At 34.2% G+C, this 26,394-nt stretch overlaps 1 protein-coding gene across 3 annotated transcripts in view; it reads right to left on the bottom strand.

Annotated features, from left to right (window-relative positions):
• The window catches only part of LRP1B (LDL receptor related protein 1B), a 1,933,102-nt gene that overhangs the window by 627,293 nt on the left and 1,279,415 nt on the right, over nucleotides 1–26,394 (bottom strand). For all 3 annotated transcript variants that reach the window (XM_050752792.1, XM_050752793.1, XM_050752794.1), the window contains exons 26-28: nucleotides 17,282–17,446; nucleotides 16,754–16,998; nucleotides 758–889 (exon numbers count right to left, since the gene is read on the bottom strand). In XM_050752792.1, coding sequence (XP_050608749.1) covers nucleotides 758–889; nucleotides 16,754–16,998; nucleotides 17,282–17,446 — 542 coding nt within the window. The remainder of the gene's footprint in view (nucleotides 1–757; nucleotides 890–16,753; nucleotides 16,999–17,281; nucleotides 17,447–26,394) is intronic.

The following is a 26,394-nucleotide window of genomic DNA, read 5'->3' as shown; positions in this document are numbered from 1 at the left end:
TAAAATATTAGAGCAAATAGAAATAGTAGTTACAGATATTCTATTTTTTTGTTGTTGTCTTAGTTTATTGATGTTGAGATATGTTATTATTATGTAAATTAATGCTACATGTACCTAAATGCCTGACTTAAATTTTGATATTTTTTTCTGTACTTAAAATTATGTTTTGCAAATAAATACAATTATTAACAGAAAGCAAAAATTTTTATTCACAAAATTTATCTTTTTTAGTTCAAATGCATTGTTTAAATGTGTGGGTTTTTTTTTTTTTTTTTTTTTTTTTTACAAATTTTTCCAAGTTATATATTTTACTTCACTTTTTCCCCTTTCGGGGTGATAATTCTCTACCAAATGATGCTAGAATGACTTTAGAAGAGCAGATTAAAGCTGTTAAGCACCTCTTTGTTATGCAGGTTACCTACATTATCATTTTCTGATAATGCACTTTCACTTAAAAATCTTCCTGTTTTGCGGAGATAAATTCTGCTAACGTATCAAATAAGAAAGTAGGAAGAAAAAAAATGAGTAAGGTAATAAATAACAAAGTACAACATGTCACATATTTAAAGAATTTGCCAGTTTTCCCCAGAGCAGATGAATCATCAATAGTGGCTAGAAATAGCACCACCACCTAAAATATTTTTGAAAACAGAAAAAAAACTTCCTCTATTTTAATATGAGTAAAATCTGAATGCTAATATAATTTGAGAGAATTCAATTTTATTTTTATTTTTGATTAGAACTATAAGAAATTTACCATAGCAGGTCTTCTTGTCTGAAGAAAGCTTCATCAAGTGGGGGCATGCACATGCAGCGCTCCTATTGTGATTGATTAGACACATGTGAGAGCAGGGGCCTTTGCCGTCATTAGCTGCACAAGGATTGGGAGCTGTAATTACACAGTGAAATATGAACAGTGAAGAAGGAAGAATGTATTAGGGAACCTGTGAGGTTGACAGGGGTTATTCACCTAATGATTCAAAGTACAGTTTCCTACATAGAACCCATTAGTAGGGTGATTAATATGACAATAATAGACAATCATACACAGGAATTATATTAATAAAAACATTATTTCAAAGATAAGTAAGAAAACTCCATCAATTCTCTCTCAGACAAATGGCATGCATCCTATTGCTTAGAGGTAGTGGCCGGGTGCAGTGGCTCACGCCTGTCATCCCAGCACTTTGGGAGGCCAAGGCAGGCAGATCATGAGGTCAGGAGATCAAGACCATCCTGGCTAACACCGTGAAAACCCATCTCTACTAAAAATACAAAAAATTAGCTGAGCGTGGTGACACACACCTCTAGTCCCAGCTACTCAGGAGGCTGAGGCAGGAGAATCGCTTGAACCCGGGAGGCGGAGGTTACAGTTCTTGCCTTGGCACACCACTTTTAAATGCTTCCTAGGAAACTGCTGTTACATATATACCTTTCCTTCAAATGCGTACTCTTCTTCAGATGAGGCCTATGTGAAGAAATGTCTGTCTGTCTGCATGATTAAGTCATCTACTTCTTTGTTACTTTTTCTGTATTAGCTAATTCCATGGCTAAGGATCGCTCCACTTGTACATACTTACTCAACTCCCTTGTATAAATAAGTTATGATTTTTCAAATTGAGAACAGAATATTAAATTTTGCAGCTTAATGTCATTCTGTGATGGCATCGAATGTCTTGAGACATTTTGAATTTTATGTTTCTCGTTCTGTCATCGTGTCTTTTGGATAAGATTTTAATTTATCTAGTATCTTTAATCTTATTTTTATGGAGCCTATCTAGTAGAAAAAAGTCATTAGAACTAGCCTACTGAATTGAAGGCAGAAACGAGTTATTCTCGCAGCCCCATCAAGAAAATGTTAGCTTTCAACTCATGAGTGGTATCTTCCAACCATGTCCCCTTGCTCGAAGTAGTGATAGGGTTGACACATGCCCCAAATATGCCACCTTTGCCCACTGGAAAATGACAGAAGCAGGAAGGTCTCTGTGACTTCCCTCCACCCCTCTTTCCTGAAACAGGTCATGAAAACTAGAAAGGATTTTCTGACCTCCCCCGAAGCAGATTACAAACTCTCATGTGGAGGTGCCCTTCCTAAGCCCCGAGGAAAGGAACATCCTTATGTCTGAAGACACAGGGACACAGAAAAGAATCTGAACAAACAGGCCTTGCTAATTTTTCCCCAGTTTATTACCATTAGATAATACCTCCTAGCATGAAACTACCCAGATTTTAACCATTTCTTCAGGTCTTTATTTCCTCAGAAGGCTCTTGTGTCATATAATACGTGTATTAAGTTTGCGTACTTTTCTTGTTAATCTGTCTTTCGTTATAGACCTCAGCCATGAACCTGAGATGGATAGAGAAAAGAAATTTCCTCCCCCTTACAGAAGTAAATAGCAGTCCTGTGGGGTTTTAAAACACAAAGAATACAAATCAAAGAGATAATAAAAATGTAGAGGATATAAGACATGAACTGATTTGATAAATATTCAATGCAGTTTTTGGCAATTTTTAACATTCCTCACATCAAGATGATAAAAGTAATAGTGTCTTTGTATTTGTTAAAAACAAATAAACAAATAAATAAAGGAAAATAAGAGACTCACAAACAACTCGTTCTCCTAAGAAAATTAAGAACAAAAGATATTAGAAAAGAGTAGAAGCTATTGTTCTAGAGATTCCTTTCTAGCGCAATTCCTTTATCACACAGAGTAAGTAGTTCTTTTTTTGTTCTTTGTTATCTTTCGATTTTCTGTTATAATAATTGAAGTCCCTAAGGAATCACAAGTTAGAGAAGCAAGAAAGTAGGTGGGAAGGAAAGGCAGAAAGGTGTTGTAGGACAGAAGGAGGAGTGAGTAAGAGGCAGTGTTAAGTGTCATATATCAAGTCAAGGTTACCCAGTCAGGTAGATAGAAAGAGAAAACCCAAATTCCCCCATACCTGAAAAAATAAAATAAAGTAAAATGAGGAAGGAGAAAAGAAAAAAGAAAGAGGAGTAAAAGGGAAGAGCAGAAGGAAAAAGAAGTTTGTTCAAAAACACTAGCATAGGAAATGCTATTTCTTGGGAAAATTAAAAGCATAATCCATAACAGTCTAATGGTAGGTACTTGAATTTCACTTTGAGCATCATTATTTTTAGGCCAGAATCATACCAACTCTTTTCAACACCCTATAATTATGAAAAAAAAAAAAACTTTTTAAAAGCAAAGATATTAAGTTTCTATGTACATACTAAAATAAAAAATTGCATTGACTTTGTAGCCCAATGTCTTATTAATAACACTGTAATGTATAATTCACAATATTTTGTGCTTCACAGGATGAAAAATCCACAAAGAATTCTTACTTTTCATTTTCATCTCTTCTCATTTTAAAGGATTCAACAATATTATTTCAAAGTTTCTTTCCAAACAAGTGCTTGAACACAGCTACCTATTCCAATTACCAAATTTAAAAATACTGTTTATAATACTCACATTTTTATAGAAAGCAGGGATTAGCAGACGGTAACCCATGAGACAAATCTGGTCCACTGACTGTTTTTGTAAATAAAGTTTTATTGAAACATAACCATGTGCATCGGTTTACATATTAGCCATGGTTGTTATCATACTGCAATAGTAGAATTGAATAGCTTCAATAAAGACCACATGGCCCACAAAGCCTTATAAGACATATCTATTATAATTAGATAGTAAGTAGCTATTTTATAAGAGACACTACTGCAAAATCCAGTAGGATTGCAGAGGCTGCAAACTTCTACCAAAGCTAAGCCTATTTCATCTCTTTGTATCCAAAAGATGGAAAAGCCATTGATCAATGGAATGCTCTAATAAATCTTAACAGATGAAATATAAATACAGCTGGGCAGACTGGGTTCACCGAATAACTCATATTGTCTAAACTCAAACTGATAAAATATAAAACCTTAGAGATACACCTGTAATACCCTCCACCTTTTATTTATGCATTGAATAAAACATTATGAAGCACATAGTTGTTTAAAACACTGTGAAAAAAAAAAAAAAAGCTGAGATATAATAATGGACGAGTTCTTACCCCAAGGTGCTTAAGTTTCTATACACTAACCCAGTACTCAATTCTCTTCAGTTTTATGGTCACTGGCTCAATTTAGGTTTTCTCCATTTCCTGCATAGATTGTTACATGAAACTCCTAACGAATCTTTGATATCTAGACTCCCTGCATTACATACAGTTATCTTTTTAGAACACATACTTGATCATATCTGGTTTAGAAATTTAGGGCCAGGCATACCAATAATCCCAGAACTTTGGGAGGCTGAAGTAGGAGGATTGCTTAAGTCCAGCAGATAGAGACCAGCCTGGGCAAGACAGGTAGGTCCCATCTCTACTGGGGGGAAAAAAAAAAAAAAATGAATGACTTCCCACAGTCTACCTCACAAAGTCTCAGCTTTATCTCCTACTATTTATTTCCCCCTAAGACTCCTCAGCACTAGTCAGACTGGTTTCCCTGCTACTACCATTTACCCTCCAGATCTTTATTCTGATCCACTCTCTGTTTACTTTTGTTAAAGAAGTGATCAAGGCCAGGTGTGGTGACTCACATCTGTAATCCCTGTGCTTTGGGAGGCCAAGATAAGAGGATCCCTTTAGCCCAGGATTTTGAGGCTGCAGTGAGCTATGATCATACCACTGCACTCCAGCCTGACCCACAGAGCAAGACTGTCTCTAAAAGCAAGTAAACAAAAAACAAAACGGAAGTCATCAACCTTCCAAACACACAAAATTTGTACTCCAAAGCATTTTTTATTTCTTTTTCACTGCCATATTTAATCATTTCTCAAGTATTGTACAGATTTTGTCTAATACGTGTTTCCTTTCTTTTTACCTCTACTCTTCCAACATATTTCCAAATTCATTTCCTCACCTTTGAATGACTGCTATGGCTATGTAACTGGTACGTCGTGATACTGTCCCAGATATACCCACCTCTCTTTCTAAAACACGAATCTATCTTCCAAGCCTCATCTACCACTTTCCTTCTACATACACATTGTGTACACACTAAAAGGTATTTCTCATTATTCCCTGAATACCTATAGTTTATTATTTTCCAACTCCACATGATGTACTTTTCTTCCCCTAGAATTTCATCATCAGTATCTTTACATTAACCTTCCTTCATGTCCCAGCTCAATTCATTTTTCTGCCATGAAACATTTTCTAATGAAGCCAGCTAATGCTGATTTATTTCATCATGAAATATTGGTTGTAATTATTGCTTTTACAAGGCAATTAGACAATTCATTGCTTGCTGTCCTATTTTCTAGTTAGTGACATTTGTTCATATATTTTGTATTAGTATGTGTTGGACTTTCTAGCTAAACCAGTGTTTGGCAAGGTTTTTCTATTAAAGGCCAGATGGTAGATATTTGGACTTTTGCAAGCTTTATATTTTCCATAGTAATTATTCAACTCTGCTACTGTAACACAAAAGCAGCCATAAAACAATAGGTGAATGAAGAGGTGTGACTGTGTGAAAATAAAACTTTATTTACAAAACAGAGGGCTGAATTTAGCCTGAGGGTTGTAGTTTGTCACTCTCTGAGCTAGAGAAGTGATATGCTGGCAAGAACTAAGACATATATATATATATATGTCTTAGTATATATGTATATGTATACACATACACACACACATATTGTTTTTTTCCTAAAATTTTTATGGTATCTATTCTTGTGTTAGAGGTAGGGACATTTGGATTCATATTCATGTACATAAATGTATATGGGTATATATTCTAAAACTGCAGCAATCTAAAAATCTAGGAAGTTAATCTTCTAGAGCACATCATAGCTGCAGGTGAAAAGATTAAATAATGCACAACTACAATACTTTATAGGAGAAACATGTTAATTGTGCAATCACCCAAGACTGATGTGCGCTCTGGGAAGAAAAATAATATCATTAAATATAATTTCACATATGATTCAAACTGTATTTAATTATAGTCCATTTATCACCAGGGGAAAAGAAAAAACCATTTTAAATCCAAACAACTAGTTTTTCCAATAAGTTCAAAATACACATAAATGTTGTTGCAGTATAAAATATGTATAGCTGTTTACCTAATAAAACCATGCTCAAAGCAGAATGCCAGGGTCCAATTTGTTAGGTAGAGAAAGATTTTTCTCCCTCCCATGTAGTCATTTTTGATAGTAACTAATATTCATCCTATTAATGAACCTTATGTACACGAAAACAATTACTATTGTAATAAAATAATGTTTATTAGTAATTTTCCCTTAGGAAAGGACTTAATAGTTTTAAAGAAAGGAATTTTCAGAAGTGCTTTGCAATGAAACACTAATCTCAAATCCTATTTTCCCTATGACAAATATCTTTAAGTGATAAGTTTAACATTTCACATTGAAGAATTTAAGTGAATTCCTAATTTAAAATATATACACATAAAATATGTGCAAGTAAAGCATGCTTTACTTTCACCAGATTCTAACAGTACTATTTATGAGGGAGCTGCTTTCCTCAAATTATGTCATACTTTATGAATTAATTTTATGCTGTACTCTATAAAGTAGAATATAGGATGTCTAAAAATTTTATCTTATCTTTTATAGGTATCTCTACAGACAGAATTTTTAAAAACCACCAAAAAAATTTCCATCTGTATGCAGGTTTTGGTGTAAAAAGACGAAAATATATATGTAATATAATGTTACATTTATAGTGGAAATGTGTCTTAAAATACCAACTAACTTTCAGTCGTTCTAAAGAGATGACATGTCTTTCTGGTATCTTAATTTATTCTCTGTTAATGTCACTTGTTATATGCTTTGAAAGAAAAAAAAAAACATGTCAGGGAAGTTCCTATTTTTACAATGATTCTGTATTCACAGTATTTTAAAAAACCATCTAGGACAGTGGTTCTCAATCAGTGGTGATGGTGGTGATTTTACCTCCCAAGAAACATTTGGAAATAAATTGAGACGTTTTTGGTTGTTATGACTTGGAGTACTGTTGGCATCTTAGTGAAAAGAGGTGAAGGATCTAATAAACATTGTATAATTCACAGCAAGTGTAATTGAGAACTATCTAGCCCACAACTAACAAAGAATTATCTGGCCCAAAATGTGTGAAGTGCATATATTGAGAAGCCCTGATTTTGGAATAGAACTAGGGATTCTGAATTTTAAAATAGGATACATGTTAGATCAAGTAAATCTCATACCGATAGTATATATGAAATAAAGAGACACTAGATACGAGTAAACAGTGGGGAGAATAATACAATGTATTATGTATGTATGTATGTATGTACGTGTGTAACCTCTATCCTACATGTTATCAACTCTGCTAAAAATATATATAATATGTATTATTTTACATATAATATATATTTTATATTTAGAGAGAGAGAGAGAGGAAAGAGAAAGAGCAATTTAATTTATATGACAAGTAGTTAGATCTTTCTTTTACTGTTTAAGTTCCAGGGTACATGTGCAGGATGTGCAGGTTTGTTACACAGGTAAACATGTGTCATGGTGGTTTGCTTCACAGATCAACCCATCACCTAGGTTTTAAGCCCAGTATCCATTAGTGATTCTTCCTGATGCTCTCTCCCCCCTATCCCCACCCCTCGGCAGGCCCCAGTGTGTGTTGTTCCCCACCATGTGTCCATGTGTTCTCAACATTCAGCTCCCACTTATAAATGAGAATATGTGGTGTTTAGTTTTCTGTTCCTGCTTTAGTTTGCTGAGAATAATGGCTTCCAGCTCCATCCATGTCCCTGCAGAGAGCATGATATCATTCATTTTTATGGCTACATAGTATTCCATGGTGTATATGTACCACATTGTCTTTATCCAGTCTAGTTAGATTTTATTTTTTTCTGAAAAGACAGGGTTTCATTATGTTGCCCAGGCTGGTCTTGAACTTGTGAGCTCAAGTGATTTGCCTGCTTCGGCCTCCCAAAGTGCTGGGATTACCAGTGTCAGCCACCGGGACTGGCCTAGATCTTAACACAGTGAATTGTGGAAGCAAATAATTTAAGCAATCTGCAAATATTTGAGATTCACCTCCACCATGCTGAAACATGTCTTTCAGGGTATTTCTTTTTGACAAAAAAGAAAAAAAAAAAACGCTTTTATTAATCATGTGAAAAATATTCCACATAATTCTAACTGAAAATATTAATAATACAATATGAAATCCCTCATCCTTCAGGTATTGTAAGTGATACTTTGTCCTCTAAGGAGCAAATTAGTAAGGGAGTATCACTAATATTCTTAAAATATAACATTTTTTTTTTTTTTACTGTGAAATAAGATTATCCTGTTTTCTTATAGATGTTGTCAAGAAAAGTTTAATTTTCTATAGAAATGTTTTTCTGATGCAATTGGAGGCACTTAAATCATTTCGATGTTAAACTTACTTTTTGAGAAACAGCTTGCAATGTTCCTATAATGGACAGTGGGATTTAAAAAAAAAGATTTTAAAAGTTAAAGAAATAATAATTTATTTTATCATATGCTAGAAAATGTGCCAAGTGTTTTATAAGCATTCTTTTATTTATGTCTCTCAATGGTCACCTTTGTTTATGAAAATAAATTGCCTTCATCTTGCAAAGGCTAAACTTAACTTTGAGAAGGTAAAAAAGATTAAGTCAAGATCACACAAATATTAAAAGGAGAACAGAAAGATTCATGTTCCAGAGTCCAGGTTTTAACCACTACACTACAATACACAGCCTCTCTACGTGAAACAATTCATTCTGATTCATTCACTCATTCATTCATGGGCCAATTCATGGACGTCTTATAAAACAGGGATGCAAAATGGAGACTGAGTTAGAGTATAATTGGTATAACTATATTTAATCGAATTATTATTGTACTATAGAGAAACCTCTCAATATCTTACTCATTCTCTCTTTTTCTGGGTTTTGATTCTTTTTTAAAAGGATGTCACATTATTATCTAAATCAGTTTGTATATTTACCAGTTGCTATGGTTTTCAAAATAAAATTTAAAAGGAGCAGATGAGTCAGTAGCCTGACATTGAAAGTAAACTAAAATGTTTTTTGCAAAAATAGTACTACTTTTATCAACAAATGCTTAAGACCCCTTTAAACCAAGTTCTGTTTACATGAAAAATAAGTTTCTACAAAAAGAGAAAAACATCTTACAATTGGTGAAAGTCTAACAGACAAAGGGTTTGCAACACTATAATTAAAGTAACAATTACATTCTTGATTTTTTTAATTCCAATTAGAGCAGCTAAGAAAAGAAACACAAAACAGAAAAACCCGGGGTGGTAGATTCTTGCTGGGTTTATGAGAAAATTTCACCCCGCACCTGGAGTGGTGACGAAGAAAACACCTTTGGGCTGAGCGGGCACACAGAGAAGAATGACATGGCAGATGGGTGGTAGAGAAAGAAGTATACAAAAGAAGAGTTACATTTCACTTTTTCCATGCTTACAAACAACTCCCTTACAGGGCAGGGGAGGAGAGTTTGGTGTCAATGTGTAAAACAACATAAGAGAATTGTGCATCTATCTAGCTAGCTAGCTAATCTAATCTATTTAATTTACTTAACAAACACTTATAAAGTGCTTAGTGCTTGCCAGGTATCTTCTAACTGCTTAAAAGAGGCTAATGTGACCGGGCGCAGTGGTTCACGCGTGTAATCCTAGCACTTTGGGAAGCTGAGGAGGGCACATCATCTGAGATCAGGAGTTCAGTATCAGTCTGGCCAACATAGGAAAACCTCATCTCTACTAAAACTACAGAAATTAGCTGGACATGGTGGCATGTGCCTGTAATCCAAGCTACTTAGGAGGCTGAGGCTGGAGAATCGCTTGAACCCGGGAGGCGGAGGTTGCAGTAAGCCAAGATGGTGCCACTGCACTCCAGCCTGGGAGACAGAGTGAGATTCCATCTCAACAACAACAAAAAAGAGAGAGAGACTAATGCATTTAATCTTTATAACAATTCTATGTTACAGATTTACAAACAGGCAAACAAACAACTGCTAACGTAGAGAAACAAACTAATACTAATGCACTAGAAGTCAGGATATGATGAATTTGGAATTTGAACCCAAGCAATCTGGCTCTAGACTAAGCTGACTGCTATGAAGGTATTTTTTTGGAATTTACTGTTTGACTGAACAATATAGTCTTATTTAGTAAATTATATTTTGTAGTAAAAAGAGTTGAAAGTTATACTAATATCTAATGCCAGACATATTTAGGATCACGAGGATATATGCAAACAAACCCACCGAAATTGCTCTCACTAAAATTATCACTGACCTTCTTTCAGGTTGCCAAATCCCATGAATACATTTATGTCTTTATTTTTATTTTTCTACAAAAGCAAATACTGTTGGCTAGTGTTAGCTTGAAACTTTTCCCTTCGTGTGTGCGTGTGTGTGTAGCACTCATGCGCAAGCTTTCCCTTTTTGTCCTGAAATCTGTTGGTGCCCTTTTCCGCGCATTCTTCTTTCCCTTCCTTTTTAGTGTTGGAGTTCTCCAAGGCTCTATCCTTGCCCTTTTCTATTTTCTGTAATAATCCTAAGAAATTGTTGGGAATAGGCCCCCCAAAATCTGGCCATAAACTGTCCCCAAAACTGGCCATAAACGAAACCTCTGCAGCATAGTGACGTGTTCATGATGGCCACGATGGCCATAATGCCCAGGCTGGAAGTTTGTGGGTTTACCTGAATAAGGGCAAGAAACACCTGGCCCACCCAGGGCGGAAAACCGCTTAAAGGCATTCTTAAACCACAAACAAAAGCATGAGCAATCTGTGCCTTAAGAACATGCTCCTGCCGCAGATAACTAGCCAGAGCCCATCCCTTTATTTCGGCCCATCCCTTTATTTTCCATAAGGGATACTTTTATTTAATCTAATATCTATAGAAACAATACTAATGACTGGCTTGCTGTTAATAAATACGTGGGTAAGTCTCTGCTCCGGGCTTTCAGCTCTGAAGGTTGTGAGACCCCCGATTTCCCACTTCACACCTCTGTATTTCTGTGTGTGTCTTTAATTCCTCTAACACTGCTGGGTTAGGGTCTCCCTGACCGAGCTGGTCTAGGCAAGAAATCTTACCTACATTTTGCCTTCAATCTACAATTGAATAACTACGAAAGTTCTAGTTTTAGCCCAAACCTTCCTTCCTTTTTAGCCCTAAATATTCAACTGTATCCCAGAAGTATCTCAAATTCAGCACATTCCAAAGTTTAATTTTTCAGCTAATCCTTTAAATCAAGTGTCTGCAAATGATGGCCTAAAGGCTAATACTGGCTAGTGAGCAACTTGTTTATACGGTTGGAAAAAAACCCAAATGAAGAATACTATTTCATGGCACGTAAAACTTATATGAAATTCAAATTTTGGTGTCTAGAAATTAAGTTTTATTGGCACACAGCCACACTTACTCATTTCCCATATGACTGCTTTCACATTACAACTGCAGCAGGGTAATTGCAACAGAGAACACATGGCCCACAAGTCCTAAAATATTCATTAATATTATTTGGCCTTTCACAGAATACATTTGCTGACCCCCTCTCTTAAAGCCATCCCATATTATTCCTCCTTTCCCCAGGTTCCCCACTCAAATCTCTGTCGCTACTTTTTAATGATTTCACCTCTAAGTATATCTCAACAGAGACCGTTTCACCTACAAGCATCTACCAGATTTTGACATCAGCCACCTCCTGATCTACTGAAGTAACTTCCTGTGATGGTTATCTTTATATGTAAACTTGACCAGTCTAGAGAATGTCGAGATAGCTGGCAAATAATTATTTCTGGGTGTATTTCTGGAAGAGATGAGTATTTGCATTAGTATACTGGGTTAAAAAGTTCCTGCCCTTGCCAGTACAGGGAAGCATCATCCAATCTGTTGAAGGCCTAAATAGAATAAAAAGATAGAGGAAAGGCAAGTTTGTTTCCTGTTTGAGCTGGGATATATATCTTATCCCACACTCCATCATTAGCACTCCTGGTTCCCGGACCTGTGAACTCCTGGAACTGGACTTATACCATTACCCACCTACCCTTCCTGGTTTTTAGGCTTTAAGATTTGGACTGAGTTACACCACTGGTTTTCCTGGTTCTCCTGTTCACCTACAGTAGATTGTGGAACTTCTTGTCCTCCATAAGCATATGAGTTAATTTCTATAATCTCTCTCTCTATCTTTCTGTGGGGGGGTGTGTGTAACATATATATACACACATACATATATATTCTATACATACATATACATACACACATATATACACTTCAATCCTGTCTCTCCAATCAATCCTTTACAAATTTCTATCATGCAAATCTGTTCTTTTTACTCCTTTGACCATATTCTTTTTAAATGTTTTTTTTCCTTTTCTTAGAGGAATGGTTCTTAAGTCAGCATCATGTCCCCTGGGAATTTGTTAAAGATGCAAAATGTCAAACCCCACCCAAGACCTACCGAATCAGAATCTTTGGGTAACACCCACCAATATGTGTTTTAATAAGCCCTCCATTAATTTTAATGCACACTTATGTTTAACATCATTGGAACCATTTATCCTGGAGGAAAAAACTATATTTCTTTGTAGGGATATTATTTGAGTGTGAGCATGATCTGACCCCTGCCCAATCTTGTCTCTGATTTATTCTTTCCTTAGTTGTAGCTGTTTCGATCTGCAAATGTGGAAATAAAACCCCTCCAAGTTAGTAATTTGCCTCAGGTAACATGGCTAGTGAGTGACATGAGGGAAGAATTAAACTTAGCTAATTCCAAGGTTTGTTTTGTTTTGTTTTTAGTACCACACCCTGCTACTTTTTAAAATACATTTACTATACTCTTATATTCAAAATCTATCTATCATAACAATGTTTGTATTTATCCTAATTGTTAATTTAGTTTGTTCCTCCTCTTAGACTATAAACTCCAGGAAGGTAAGGAAGTTTGTCCAAGGAGAATGTCAATAAAACATGACTCTCTACTGCCATCTGGTGATAAGATGCAACAATTCCAAGAGGAATATATGTGCATTGAATGTCTTCTGCCTGTAGAGTGTAGTGAGTAAGACAAAAGCTTTGGCTTCAGACTTCCATTCAGATAACAGAATGATTACCCCTGGCTGTTAGATCTGGAGCAATTTACGTAGTATTTCTCTGTCTTAGGTTCCTCATCTGTAAAACTGGGTTGCTAACAATTTTTCTCATTGATATGAAAAATTGATATCTCATGAAATACAATGATAATCAAGTTAGCTATTATTATTATAATTATCAATATTGTTATAAAGGACTTAGCTAGACTGTATAGTTGGCACAAAGAAATAAATGAAACACTGTTCCTTAAATATTTTATAATCTAGGTGAGTAGGTAAGACAGGGTTAGGAAACAATGAATGAATAAATAAATAAATAACCATACAAGCTTTAAATGCTGAATCCTTACGGTATTAACTATTAATGTAGAGGATGTAAAATTTGAGCTAGTATAAGAATTTATAATTGGTATGTGTGAGAACGAGTCTCAGATGGAGAACTGTTCCTGCAAGTCTCCGCACACATTGAGACTAACACCTGTAAAGTACTAATAAAAATGATATACTTGGGTAACCCACTCAGGTCCGCTTCCACGCTGGAGAAGCTTTGTTCTTTTGCTCTTTGCAATAAATTTTGCTGCTGCAAAAAAAAAAAAAAAAAAAAAAAAAAGATATAACTGCACACTTATATTACAAAGTCATAATCACAAAACCATTTTTATTTAATGCTTCATTATATAATCCCAGATCTCATTATCCAAACAAAACCTAACACATGACCCAAAAAGTATTTATTGTAAATGAGTTTTGTTGTCATTGTTTTTTAATATACCTAAAAATTAATACTTGTATTTTACTGATAAAATATAGATTAGATTACTTCATAAATGTGAATTATATATTTTCAACTTAAAGAAAAACCTACATTGTGTTAAATGGTGATTAAACTCAACATTTGCGAGATCCTGTGATTTAGACACATGATCTCCAGTTTGAAAAAGCAAGTACAGAGAGGTTAAATAACTTGCCAATAATGTCCAATAGCACATTAATAGCTAAGACTCATGAATCTGAAATAAAACTATGCCAATGATGAAGGGTATGTCATGCAATTAATAAATCTTATGTTTAGGATTTGAACCCAGGCCTTGCCATTAACTCTAAGCTTGGCTCCCTCATGCTGTAATTTTTTAAAATTAATTTTTAAAATATTCACTATTGCTCCTTCATATTGCATACGTTTCAGCTTTGGTTTGTTTCTTCCTAATCCCATATAACAACAACATTAAAAACCAAAGCAATCTAAAATGTATGTCTAAAATATTCTGCTTAAATGTCCAATAACCAATTTGGAATTTTGTGTGCATAATGAATGCTTACTCGTAAGAAAACTGGTGCTAAAACTTTTATTAATTTCCTACTTGGAGGATTAGATAATGTCAAATAGTATTTGTAACCTTTGTTTCTTTAATTTGCGAAAGATATATTTCAATTTTATAGTACTGAATGTCATGTATTTTTAAAATGTATTATTTTTTTCATGAACATCATGTTATTATTCACCAGAAAATGGGCTATTATTATTGTATTTGTGTTAATGCTGAGCCTTTGTCACCATTTTCATTTTAATTCTATCCTTGGTAATAAAATAGTCGATATGTTCCTGCATCTTTTTTCCCTAGCAGTGGAAGTGTTACTTCACTGAAGCAGATAAATAGGACAGATAATGATTATTATAAGCTCAGTGATCCTTATAATGGGGAAAAGTAGAATGTTCTCCGATCACTCTCAAAATTGGAAACTGACTGAATTTCATTTAGGAAACAGCAAGTTCTTTTCGTAGGTGATATTCTCTAAATGTATTTAAAGACTAGAATATTTGCCCTGAATCCTGGGAAAATATGTTAAATTAGATCTACATAGTAAAATCTTGCTTATCTTAAGTAAAGAGGAAAAATCATATATAAATCATATTTTGAGTTAAGTAAAAAAGTCAAGGATGCCTCCTCCCACCAAAAAATGACAATGAATGTCTCATTTCTTTTCTATATATGCACAAATGTCAGGAAAGTTTGAGAGTATCACGGTTCTTCCTGTTCTATGAATTTACTAAGGGTCATGCCAATGTAGGCAAATTAGACAGTGCAGTTACTAAATGAAAGACATTGATCCTATTTTGGGTGAGAAGGAATGATGCAATACATAGATGAAAGCATTTTTCATGGTCCAGTCCATTTAGATTGTGCCGAACATACAATTTATAATTACTACAAAATGCCAAACAATCTGAGGGACAAAAATACAGTTGTGTAAATAATTTTACACTTGAAATAATCAAAACCATTCATATCTTATAAGTGATTGTCATCTACAGTGTTTGCTTACAGCTAGGCATTCCTCTGTTGAAGAGGAAGCTTCTAGAGAAGAGTATCTTTTTCATTATACTAGTGGCACATTGCTGGTCAGAATAATAACTTCTTGCCTTATTTAAATTTAGTTAAATTCAATATATCTATTAAATCCTTATTAAATGCAACAATGACTAATCTATATACTTTTTTTCTGTATTGTCCTCATGCTTTTTAGCTTATAAGGTGAAAGAAATCAAGAGTGGAAGAAAAAAATTAAAGTTATTGCTCACCTATGCAAGCAGTATGTATAGAAACCAGTATGTATAGCAAAGAAAGATCAATTACATAAGAAAATAGAAACTGAGAAATTGAGAGTATCTGGGAAAATAACTAGATTCAATCAGATTGTCAGAGAAAGGACACAGAAAATTTTGCAGATGAGACTTTGGTAGAAGACATAGCATCAAGGGAGGATGAAGGTCACATACTGAAGAAAGACAAAGAATAGCCATGTGATATTGTCAACCAGAGAGGTAACTGGTTTTAGTCAAGTCTAAACGATACTATAATACAAATTTAAAATATAAGGCTCAGTGTGTGGAACAAATGCCCTACATGCCAATGAGTTAGAAGATCTTATTCCACACTGAAAAAGAAAGAGAAGGAGAAAATGCAAGAGAGAGCTTGTCATCTAAGAATCGTGAATCTAAAATGAAAATATGCTAATGAAGGGGACATTGTTTGCATTCAAATGAGATTTCCACCAGTTATGTCACATATAATGGGGAAAAAGTATAAAAGGATGAGCTGATGTTACGCCAAATGGTCATGGTATCACAGTAGGGGAAAAAGTAAGAATTAGGATAGTAACATTTGGCAAAGATTGAGTGGAGGAAACAGAATCATGAAACCAAGATGGTGTTCACTGTTGAATCAAAAGCTGAAAAACATGGGAAGAGGTAACACATATGTGCCTGTGAACTCACTTCTCTTAAAATAGAGGAACTCAAGCAAATGGTTCACCTTTTCTCATGTACCACCCCATCTCCTCCCAATATGCTACATGGCAATAATCTAAAAATTAGGGGACTTAGTTTAAAATAAATATATAGGAGCATCTTAGTAATTAAGATGCCCCTAAATATTTATATGTAAAGAAAATAAGAAGCAAAATAAAAAAATTCTAAACTAGTTAAAATAAAGGTTAAAACCACTTCCCTCATACATTATGCATAAAATGTCAATAACTTTTAACTTACAGAAGATTATTTTATAGTTCAAATATTACATTATCAAGATGATAATACTTTCTGGGTGGTTAATCCATAAGTGAACAAGCACTTACCCTGTGGCTGGCGACTGGGATGGTATATCTGAAGGTCAAATGGCTGTGCACTTGTTTTCTGAATCACACTGACATTCTGCCCTGTCCACTTATTGGCTTTGGACAATGTATTGGTCCTCCAGTCTGTCCAGTAGACTTCACTCCCATATAGAGACACAGCAAAGGGATGGGAAAGGTATTCATGACCTCGGATGATTTCTATCATGTTTGTTCCATCATAGAGGGCTGAATAAATAGCATCTGACCTGCAGGAAGATAAATACATGGGTAGTTTGTCAAAACTCAACTAGTCCAGAGACATAATCATATAACTCAGCTAAATGACAAAAAAAAAGGTATTTTATTAATATTTTTATGGGTCTGTATCTGATTTGGGAAAAGCAAAAAAAAAAAAAAAAAAAAAAAAAACCCACCTCCAATTTTAATATATATATACATGATACTGACATGTTAGGACATTTTCCAGTGTTGTAAATATTATCTGAGGAAATAAAAAACAAAATCCAGAAAAGAGATAATTTTTTAAACCTGGCATCTGTCCACACTATCCTTTTCTCAAAGTGGTCCACAGTTAGTCCATTAGGCCAAGCCCCAGTTTTCATGTCTTTGTAGATGGTTTTTCTTGCAGCACCACTCATAGAGGCAGATTCAATGCGAGGAAAATTTGCATCCCAGTCTGTCCAGAAAAGAATTCTTAAAAAAAAAGAAATAATGCTATTTTTTCAGTCATTCGTTTCACAGATATTTATTGAGTGTCTACTATGTGCTAGGCACTGCATAGGTGTTCAGTCACAACAGAAACAGATGTATTATATATCCTTATGGAGCTTATGGTCCAGTGGAGGAGTCAGACTAAATAAGTGCATAAATATATAATGATGACTCATGAAATATTTTGAAAAAAAATTACTATGAGAGAGAATAGCAGGTGACTGACCTACTTAGAGAAGGTGATCAGAATAAAAGCACTTTGAGGAGTGACATTTATACTAAAACTGAAGAACGAGATGGGCAGTATAAAAAGCATGGCAAGTAGAATAAACAACATATGCTAAGGCCCTAACAGGGAAAAGAATGTGGGCTATTTGAGGAACAGAAATAAGGTCAATGCATTGGAAGTATAGTGAGTGAGGAGGAGAGGGGAGGAATAGGAAGTCAAAAAGGTGATATTATGGGTCTTGTAGGGTAAGATAATTATTTTGGATTTTATATTAAGGGAATAAGAAGTGCATGGACCTTTGGTGGCTTTTAAGCAGAGGAGAAATGTTATTCTGTATATTTAGTAAATATATACAGCCATAGTGACAGTGACAGGAGACAGACAAATTCCCAGGCAGCCACAAATGGGTCCCCTGTGAAACTCAACCTTCAAGCCAGGGCAGTCTAAAGCCTGAAAACTGGGCTACCAGTTCTGGATCGAATCCATGAACCAGAGTGAGAACTTCCATCCATATCTTATCCACTCTCTCTTAATTGGTTCTTTCTGAATGATGCCTTTAGCCTATTGAATGATTCCTTTTCCAAGCCCACCCATAAACCAATTAGCAAGCATTCCCCCATTTGAAGCTCATAAAAACCCCCAGCTCAGTCTCAGAGAAGGCTACCCACTTTCAAGTCCCCTCTCGCTGTTGAGAGCTTTTCTTTCACTCAATAAATTTTACTCTGCCTTACTCCCTCTCCAGTATCCATGTACCTTATTCCTTTTGGTCATGGGACAAGAACCTGGAGTCACTGAACTGCAGGAGTGAAAGAGCTATAATGCTCCTGCTTGCCAAATTACATGTGGCAGGAGGAAAAGAGCTGTAACACTCCTGCCTGCTGAATTAGGGGAATAAAAAACCCACAACGATAGTGATGAGACAGTATATCTGTCTAATCAGTATGTACACAGGATATACTGTACCAAACACAGATACACTGTCTAATCAATGTGGCTATTATACAGAGAATAGTAGTGAGGCAAGAGTATGAGCATGTTAAGTGGTTATACAAAAGACCAGAAAAGATGTTAGTGGTCTAGAATATGGTGGTGGCAATAAAGGAGAGAAGTGAGTTGATTCAAGATATAATTTGAAGGTAGAATTGTCAGGACTAGCTGATAGACTGGGTGTAAGAAATGAGGTAAGGAACAGAATCTCAGGAGACCGTCCGTTTCTTGTTTCAGTAATCTCAGATTGAGGGAAGGATACGGTGTATAGGGATTCCATTAAGTGAAAGGGAAAAATGGAAGAGGAACAAATTTCAAGAGCTTAGAATTGAGTGTTGATGGGTGTAGACAGTGTTGTGGCTCAGAGAATAATATGCCAAAGTATGGTGCTTTGGCATGCTGAGCACTTTTTTGAATTAAAGGAATTTAGGGTTCATGGAAGCTGCCTTTCAAGAATGTTCTAACCTTCTCTTCTTGCTCTCTTCCTTGCCCCAGACACAAGGGCGGGGCTCTCTGGAAGTACCCTTATTTGACTGAAGAAAACTTCTTTCGAAAGAAATGCAATTGTCTGAAAACCACTCCCTTGGAATCTCATTAAATAACCAGGAATGATTAAACAACAAAGATGAAAAAAGACTCATCATCACACCCAGACAGATTTTTCATCTATTCTGAAGGAAGCTCTGAGAGATTTTCCGAGAGGCTTTATTTGTATGCTAAGACAATGTTTGTTCACTGTGAGGTTCTGTCCTTCACCTTTCTGGAAATTATAGCCACTCACCCCAGAGGTCAGTGGAACATTGGCCCAGGACATTGTCTATTATTTGAGCTCATTCAATTCCCCTGAAAATTATTTAGCACTCCTCAAAATACCTTACATTTCCCATTTCCCTCTCCTGTATGAAGAGGGCATATAAGCCTCAACCATCTGGCCTTCTGATTCTTTATTTTGTATGGCTCCCATGTACACTTGCACATTAATAATCCTGTATGCCTTTTCTTCTCGTAATTTGTTGCCAGTTTATTTCAGGACACTTGAACCTCCAGAGAGGGAGTGAAAAATTCCCTTTTTTGATTGAAAAATCAAAAAGAGAAAGTAATGTTGCAGTACATGTTTCCATCAGGTCTGGCAATATTTTGTTGATAAATGGTAAAATTGTGAAATTGTAAAAAAATAAATTCGATCTTCATGTAATTATATATAGCTTTGTTAATTTTTGACTCTTCTATTATTCTGTATAATCCTTGAAAATAGGAATTTAGTAAATTACCTTGTAAAATGAAACAATCCTTTAAAACAAAATTTAAAATTCAATGAACACATCTTCCTTTTAAACAAATTTTATGTGTATTTAAAGAAATGTGAAATGATGTAAACTAAGTATTCACCATGACTTCTATTTTTGAAAAGAATATAGTCTGTTATAGAAAACAGGAAATGATTAGAGGACAGTTTAAAACATTGTATTTATAAACAGAGTAATTACATATGCTAAAAGAGTAGGACAAAAAGGGAAGACAGATGAGAGTGGAACTTCCTATGTAAGTTAAAACACTGACATTTGGTAAGTGTTATTAGATAACTGTGTCAATATTAAATAGTGGTAATGTATATGCATTTGTGTAAAACAAACTTGGATCAAAGTTGGAATGTGTCACTTACTTCTGCATACTTAATCTCAAGCCCCATTTTTTCATCTGAAAATCAAAACTGTTATAGTATACATTTGTTGGGAACATTGGGTGAGATAACGGATGTAAACAATTTAGCACACAGAATGATTAGCACAGAGAAAAGATTTTTGTACATGCATGCTCACACATATATTGATAGAGAATAAATATTTTTTAAAGGAAAACTTTCACAGTCTTGCTAACTGTTAAGGAAACAGAGAAGGGGAGAGAAGGAGGGAGAGAGAGAAAATACTAATATCTATATTTAAATGCTACAACAGTGCCTATGTGAAAGTAGATTAGTTTTATGAAGCAAACGTGAATCAAAGTCATGAGAATATGATTCAGGGCAAGAGATCATAGGATTTGATTCATCTCATAGAATTTATTTCAAACAATGGGTTTCTATTAGTTACTTTTAAAAGAATTTTAGTTTCATGGAGATGTGAAAGGAAAATAAATTTTGGAGATTTTTTATTTTGACTACTATAAGGGCTTTATTTACATAACAAGGTCAACATTTTGCTAGCCAGGCCAAACTGAAGGAGCAATGGCTGTCACCCCATGCTGCAGTTTGATAGCTAAGGTTCTGCCTCCTTTTTTTTTTTTTTCCCCCACCATGATAGCCTGGGTTTGGTTCCTGTATAAAGCCTTTTCTTGTTTGATACTTGGTAATTCTGAAATAGTAGCAATTTATCCTAGCTGAAATATGGTAATGACATTTTAAATGTTTTTTTTAAGGATGTCAATGGTTAGAAGTCAGCTTAATTAAAAGCTAACATCCAAGATGTGTGTGTGTTTGTATGTGTGTGTTCGTATTTCTCTCTTAGGACCTTGTCTTTTTTTTTTTTTTTTTATTTGAGCAAAAGTTTTTTTCTTCTCAGTTGACTGAATTCTATTTTCTTTATTTACTCCTGCTGTGTTTCCCTTCTCTTTCACCCTCTGCTGCATGAGGGACCTAAAATAGTTTATAATAGCCTGGGGTTCCTTAAAGAAAACAGACAAGGCACCAGGCTCCCTTTTGGGGAAAACTCTCTGTTTTTCCTTAATGAATCTCAAGAGTATGAACAGACAAGTTCATTTCAGCTCTTAAGCTGCTTCCTTTTGTATTGTGTCATCTGATTTTTTTTCTTTTCTTTTCTTTTTTTTTTTTTTTACTAAAGTAGCTATTGCAACAGAGGCTACTCTTGGTTTTGTAAGGAGTAGTATCGTTTAGACACTTAGAAATGTCTTCATTTATTTATTTATTTATTTATTCATTTATTTATTTATTAATGAACTGTAAGTGCATTACATGGTTTAACCTCTTAATAATTTTCTTTTTGGAGACCCAAGGTTCAGTGTGGGCTCTACCCAGAGCTCAGAGATCCAGTTAAAGATACACAGTCTCTATCTAAATAAAATTGGTCTCCTTATACAATCCTATGATAGATTTCCTTAACTTTATGTTTGATTTGGTATCCATCTTTAGTCTCCCTCTAGCACCACCAGACTTTTTCTCTCTATACCTTATGATGTAAATTTTGTTACTTCATTTTCACCTTAGTTGTTTCCTTTAATATGAAAAATTAAGGCTATTTAGCTGACAACCGCCTAGGGTTGTGAAACAAGTTATCAGAAATCTGAAAGTCCAAGACAGGAAAAAAAAAAAAAAAAAGGTCTTTATGAATCTATAAGATGTATTTCTCTCAGCAGGCGTAATATGTTTATGTATTTATGTTCATATACACAATGTTTCACTACTAAAAATATATACAAGAGCTCTAATTAATTGGTTTAAGAAAATAAAAGCACTTGAATCAAATACTTTATCAGGAATAAAATACTAGTCAAATGCTTTTTCAAGTTTACATAACAAGTAAAATCTTTAATAAATAAGCTAGCTTTCAAATTTTTGGTAAAGTAGTTAAGACTTTAGAAATGTCTTAAGAATTGCCAGAATACATTTTTGTTTGCATGTATTAATCAAGCACTTTCTTACTTATCCTTGCCAAATATTATAAGGTGTCAAAATTTGGCATAAGGGATACAAAACTATAAACCTAGCACAAGACAGAATAATCTTTGCTTGCATAATCTTTAATAAATAAGACATTGATATTGTTTTAATAAAAACAGCTACATCTTAAATTTAGTAAGATTACCACAACTTCTAATCTTGTGGCTTTAGGTGGTCTAGTCCACAGGTAGTAAAGTTTGTTTTGGGAAGGGACTGTAATTATCTTTGTTTCAAAGCTAAACTATAAACTATAAACTAAGTAATACAAATACAAAGTTAGTTTGGCCTACACCCAGAAATGAACAAGGATGGCTTGAAGGTTAGAAGCAAGATGGAGTCAGTTAGTTCAGATCTCTTTCACTGTCTCAGTTATAATTTTGCAATGGTAGTTCCGTAATTTTAAATGATGACTATCACAGTTTTTATAAATAATGTAGGTAAATGATTAAAATAATTAGGTAAATGTAATGGGATAAATACTTGTAAACAAACTCATAATTTAGATTCTAAAGTTATATTAAATTAAATAATATGTATTTTATTATTTAGGTATTTTTCAATAAAAGTATATTTGTAGGAAAACATTCTTTCAAAAAAATATGTCCTTTTTAAAAAGGTGAAACATTTTTGTGTAATTCAAAGCTTATTTAAAGGTTATGTATAAAACAAGGTAAAAGGAATGGGGAAATAAGAGGAATGTAAAGAAAGTTATAAAAATAAAGAGCTTTTTTTCTGGTAAGAAAGCTTAAAGAGAAATAATTTTTATATGAGAAAGAGTCTTATATGGTAGATTTAGTCCTAGAACAAAATGACTGGTTGTTTAAGAAACAGAGATGTTCGGAACAAACCAGAAAGTCCCAGCATGACATGAATGATCTGTGTAAGTCACAATAAAGATTAATTAAATAAAAAAAACAAAAAAAAACAACTTTTATATGATCAAGCTGTCTATAATTAAAGGGAAATTATAAGGGCCTTTCTACAGATTGGGACTTGATATTAAAAACACATAATAAATGGTTAGAACAATGACATTTTCTTAAGAGATTGATTTATTCTTAGTAAATTATAACAGATTTTTTTTTTAACATAAAGTTCAAATTTATGGCATCTCACCATTTTTGATTTTCTCTCCCCTTTTAAAGGGAACAAGATAGTAAAGTTGCTCTTCAACTCATTTTCAGCTCATACAAGTTTTTTTCCTCAACTTTTGTTTGTCATGACCTGATGCCAACAATGTTTTCTTAAAGGTCTAAAGGAAATGTTTTCTTTCAACATAATATTCTTTGCAGTGCAGAAAGTCTTTTCTTTTGCTTTTGGTAACTGGTCTAACAGATTTTATGGTTTATCAAAATAACTCCTATGTCATTATTATTAAGTTTTGGTTTGCAGTGAGCTGAGATAGTGCCATTGCTCTCCAGCCTGCATGACAAAAGCAACACTCTGTCTCAATAGAAAAAAAAAAAAAAAAAAAAAAAAAAAAAAAGGACACCAAGTCCTGTTAAATCTTAAATGCTGACAGGAATTAAAGCCTCATCTTTAGTCCTGGTAGAAGATGACAATACAAATAAATCGCATTCCTGAGACCCAGGGCCAGAAATTAAAGTTATTCAATTCCTCAAAGCCCAGAAACTATCACAGAAGAGGTGGGCATGTGAGATTGTAAGGGCAGATTTTGAGAGCGAAAGTAAGTCCAGTTTCTCTATAAATTAATCATTAAAGTCAAAGGCATACTAATACAAGACTAGTATATGGGTCCCTGTGTCAGATTAACAGGGTTTTCTTGAAGCATTAGCTGACTACTTAATAAAGATTATAAAAGGCTTATGGAAGTTATATCTTTTGGTCAAGATTAAAATTTTATAGATTGCTTATCATATTTTGAAAAACAAATTTAATTGGCTTCCTGCTTTTATTTGGGCTTATTGTTTTTAAAATTAAGTCTCCTCTCTCAAATAATGAAGGTTTTCACCTCTTTTTTTGAAATCTTTGAGTTATCAGTTTGGTCAAATGAATGATTTATTTTACAAAGACATGCAGTATCAAGTGTTTTAATATTTGCTTTGGTATTTGACACTTTTAAAAATCAAATTAGAAATTATGTCTTTTCTGACCTAATTAATCGTTTAAGGTGTTAGTTTTGCTAAAGTCAAAAAGTGACATAATTCAGCTTATTTGGTATAAAAATTATACAGGAAGCATTGTCAAATGTGAAATGGTGTTTGGTTTTCTTTGGGCTGTATTTGTGTATGCTGTTGGTATGTGTTCAAAAATTATGGGAAACTCTTATAATTCTAATATGAATTTGTGTACACTATCAGTAGTAATTATAATTGTTATATTAAATTATTGTGTGCCACAGAGGTAACAAATTTCCTTGTCAATGGCACCTTTGACTATGACTGCCCTAAAATTTTTGTCTTCCACAGATAATTGTTGTCTTGTTTGGGTTCTCTTTAGAAGGTGGTTTTACAATCAACTATAAAACTCTAACAGATGCTCTTGATTCCAGTTTTCTGATAACTTTGGAGGTTGTGACATCAGAATAGAGGAAACATTTTCAGAACTCATGGAGAGCTGAAATGTTTATGACTATCAAGCAGAACAGAAATTAACTGCATGGACTGAATTAATAGAAGAATGAAGTATTCTTTTTGACTTTTTGCTTGAAATGTTGCTGATCCTTTGTTTTGCTTTTCAGAGTCAGGAAAACTTTTCTTTGAACTATTGACAACTTTTAACAACTTAGTATATACTCCTATGAATACAATTTGGAGCATGTTTGTTTCTCTCTACCTGATTTCTACAGAATTTTGAAATTATTTGTGAGTATGTTAGCTTATGGCAATATAATTATCTGCATAAGTGCAATAAAAATTTGTTTCCATTTGCAACAGGACACAATTGGAGAAACTGGTTATTTTACCAAAGCTATGACTGGGGTGGTGTGCTTTCCTCTAAGGAATCAAACTTGACTTATGGAGTCAATAAAAGCTTCTTGCAAAAACTGGCTTTGTACCTTGTCTACATCATCCCTGTACAGGATTCCTGGTTTGTGGTAAGTAAAGAATGTCATTTTTATGACAGGCCCAGAAGCTTCAAGTTTATCTTGGAACCTCAAGAGGAGAGGAATTCACCCAACTTATAGGTATTTGATGGTACAAATCCATGATTGAGCTCAACTTTAAAACAGTCTTATCTGAGATTCCTTCTATGGAACAAAATTCCATGAAAGCCAATTTAAAAGCCTATGTGAAAAAAATAATTTTTCTTGCTGCACTGTATACAAATAATCAGGCCGAGTATAATAAAGCAAATAAGTCCTACCAAGATTTGTCTTTGGTGAAAATGGAAAACTGGACAGAAAAAAATTAGGTTTCAAAAACTGTAGTACACCTGTTGTTATATTCTAAGCTTGCCTAATGTTTTTTTTTTTATTATTTTCTACAGTTTGAACCAAATTCTATTTTTTCTTGGCTACAAGTCTGCAAAATAATGTTTTTAATTTTTTTCCATTTTCCTTCTTTTTTCTCCATTTTTTCTAATTTGGAGTCATCAAAAACTAAGCTGTGCTTTTGTAAAGCCCTCTAAACTGAAGGCAGACAACTTAAACTTCAGAAGAAAATAACAGCAACCTATTTAAAGCCACATACATAAATGACTTTCATACCTGCCTACTGATGCATGGACTTCAGAGTAATGTGGCCTGTACTGATTCTCCAGGATTATTCTTTTGTTTGTTGTTGTTTTCTCCCTTCTTCCCCCTATTTTCTTGTCACAGGACATAAGATTTCACAACCAGCTAAAAAGGAGCTTTCCTAATAACTCAAGACTTATCCATCTAGGAATAAACCATCCTAGCCATGAGAGATCAGATGAAACCTGAAACAAGAGACTCATTTTCTTCTAAAAATGCTTTCTCTGAAAGATTTTAAAAAGAAAAGGGGGAAAATGTGAAAGAAAAATAAATCTTGGGGCCCCCAAATCACTAAGCTAAAGGGAAAAGTTAAACTGGGAACTGCTTAGGGACAACCTGACTCC

Source organism: Macaca thibetana, chromosome 12 (assembly GCF_024542745.1).
Source record: "Macaca thibetana thibetana isolate TM-01 chromosome 12, ASM2454274v1, whole genome shotgun sequence".
NCBI lineage: Eukaryota > Metazoa > Chordata > Mammalia > Primates > Cercopithecidae > Macaca > Macaca thibetana.
Note: the sequence above shows the minus strand (reverse complement) of the source record. Positions and strands in the feature narration are given on the sequence as shown.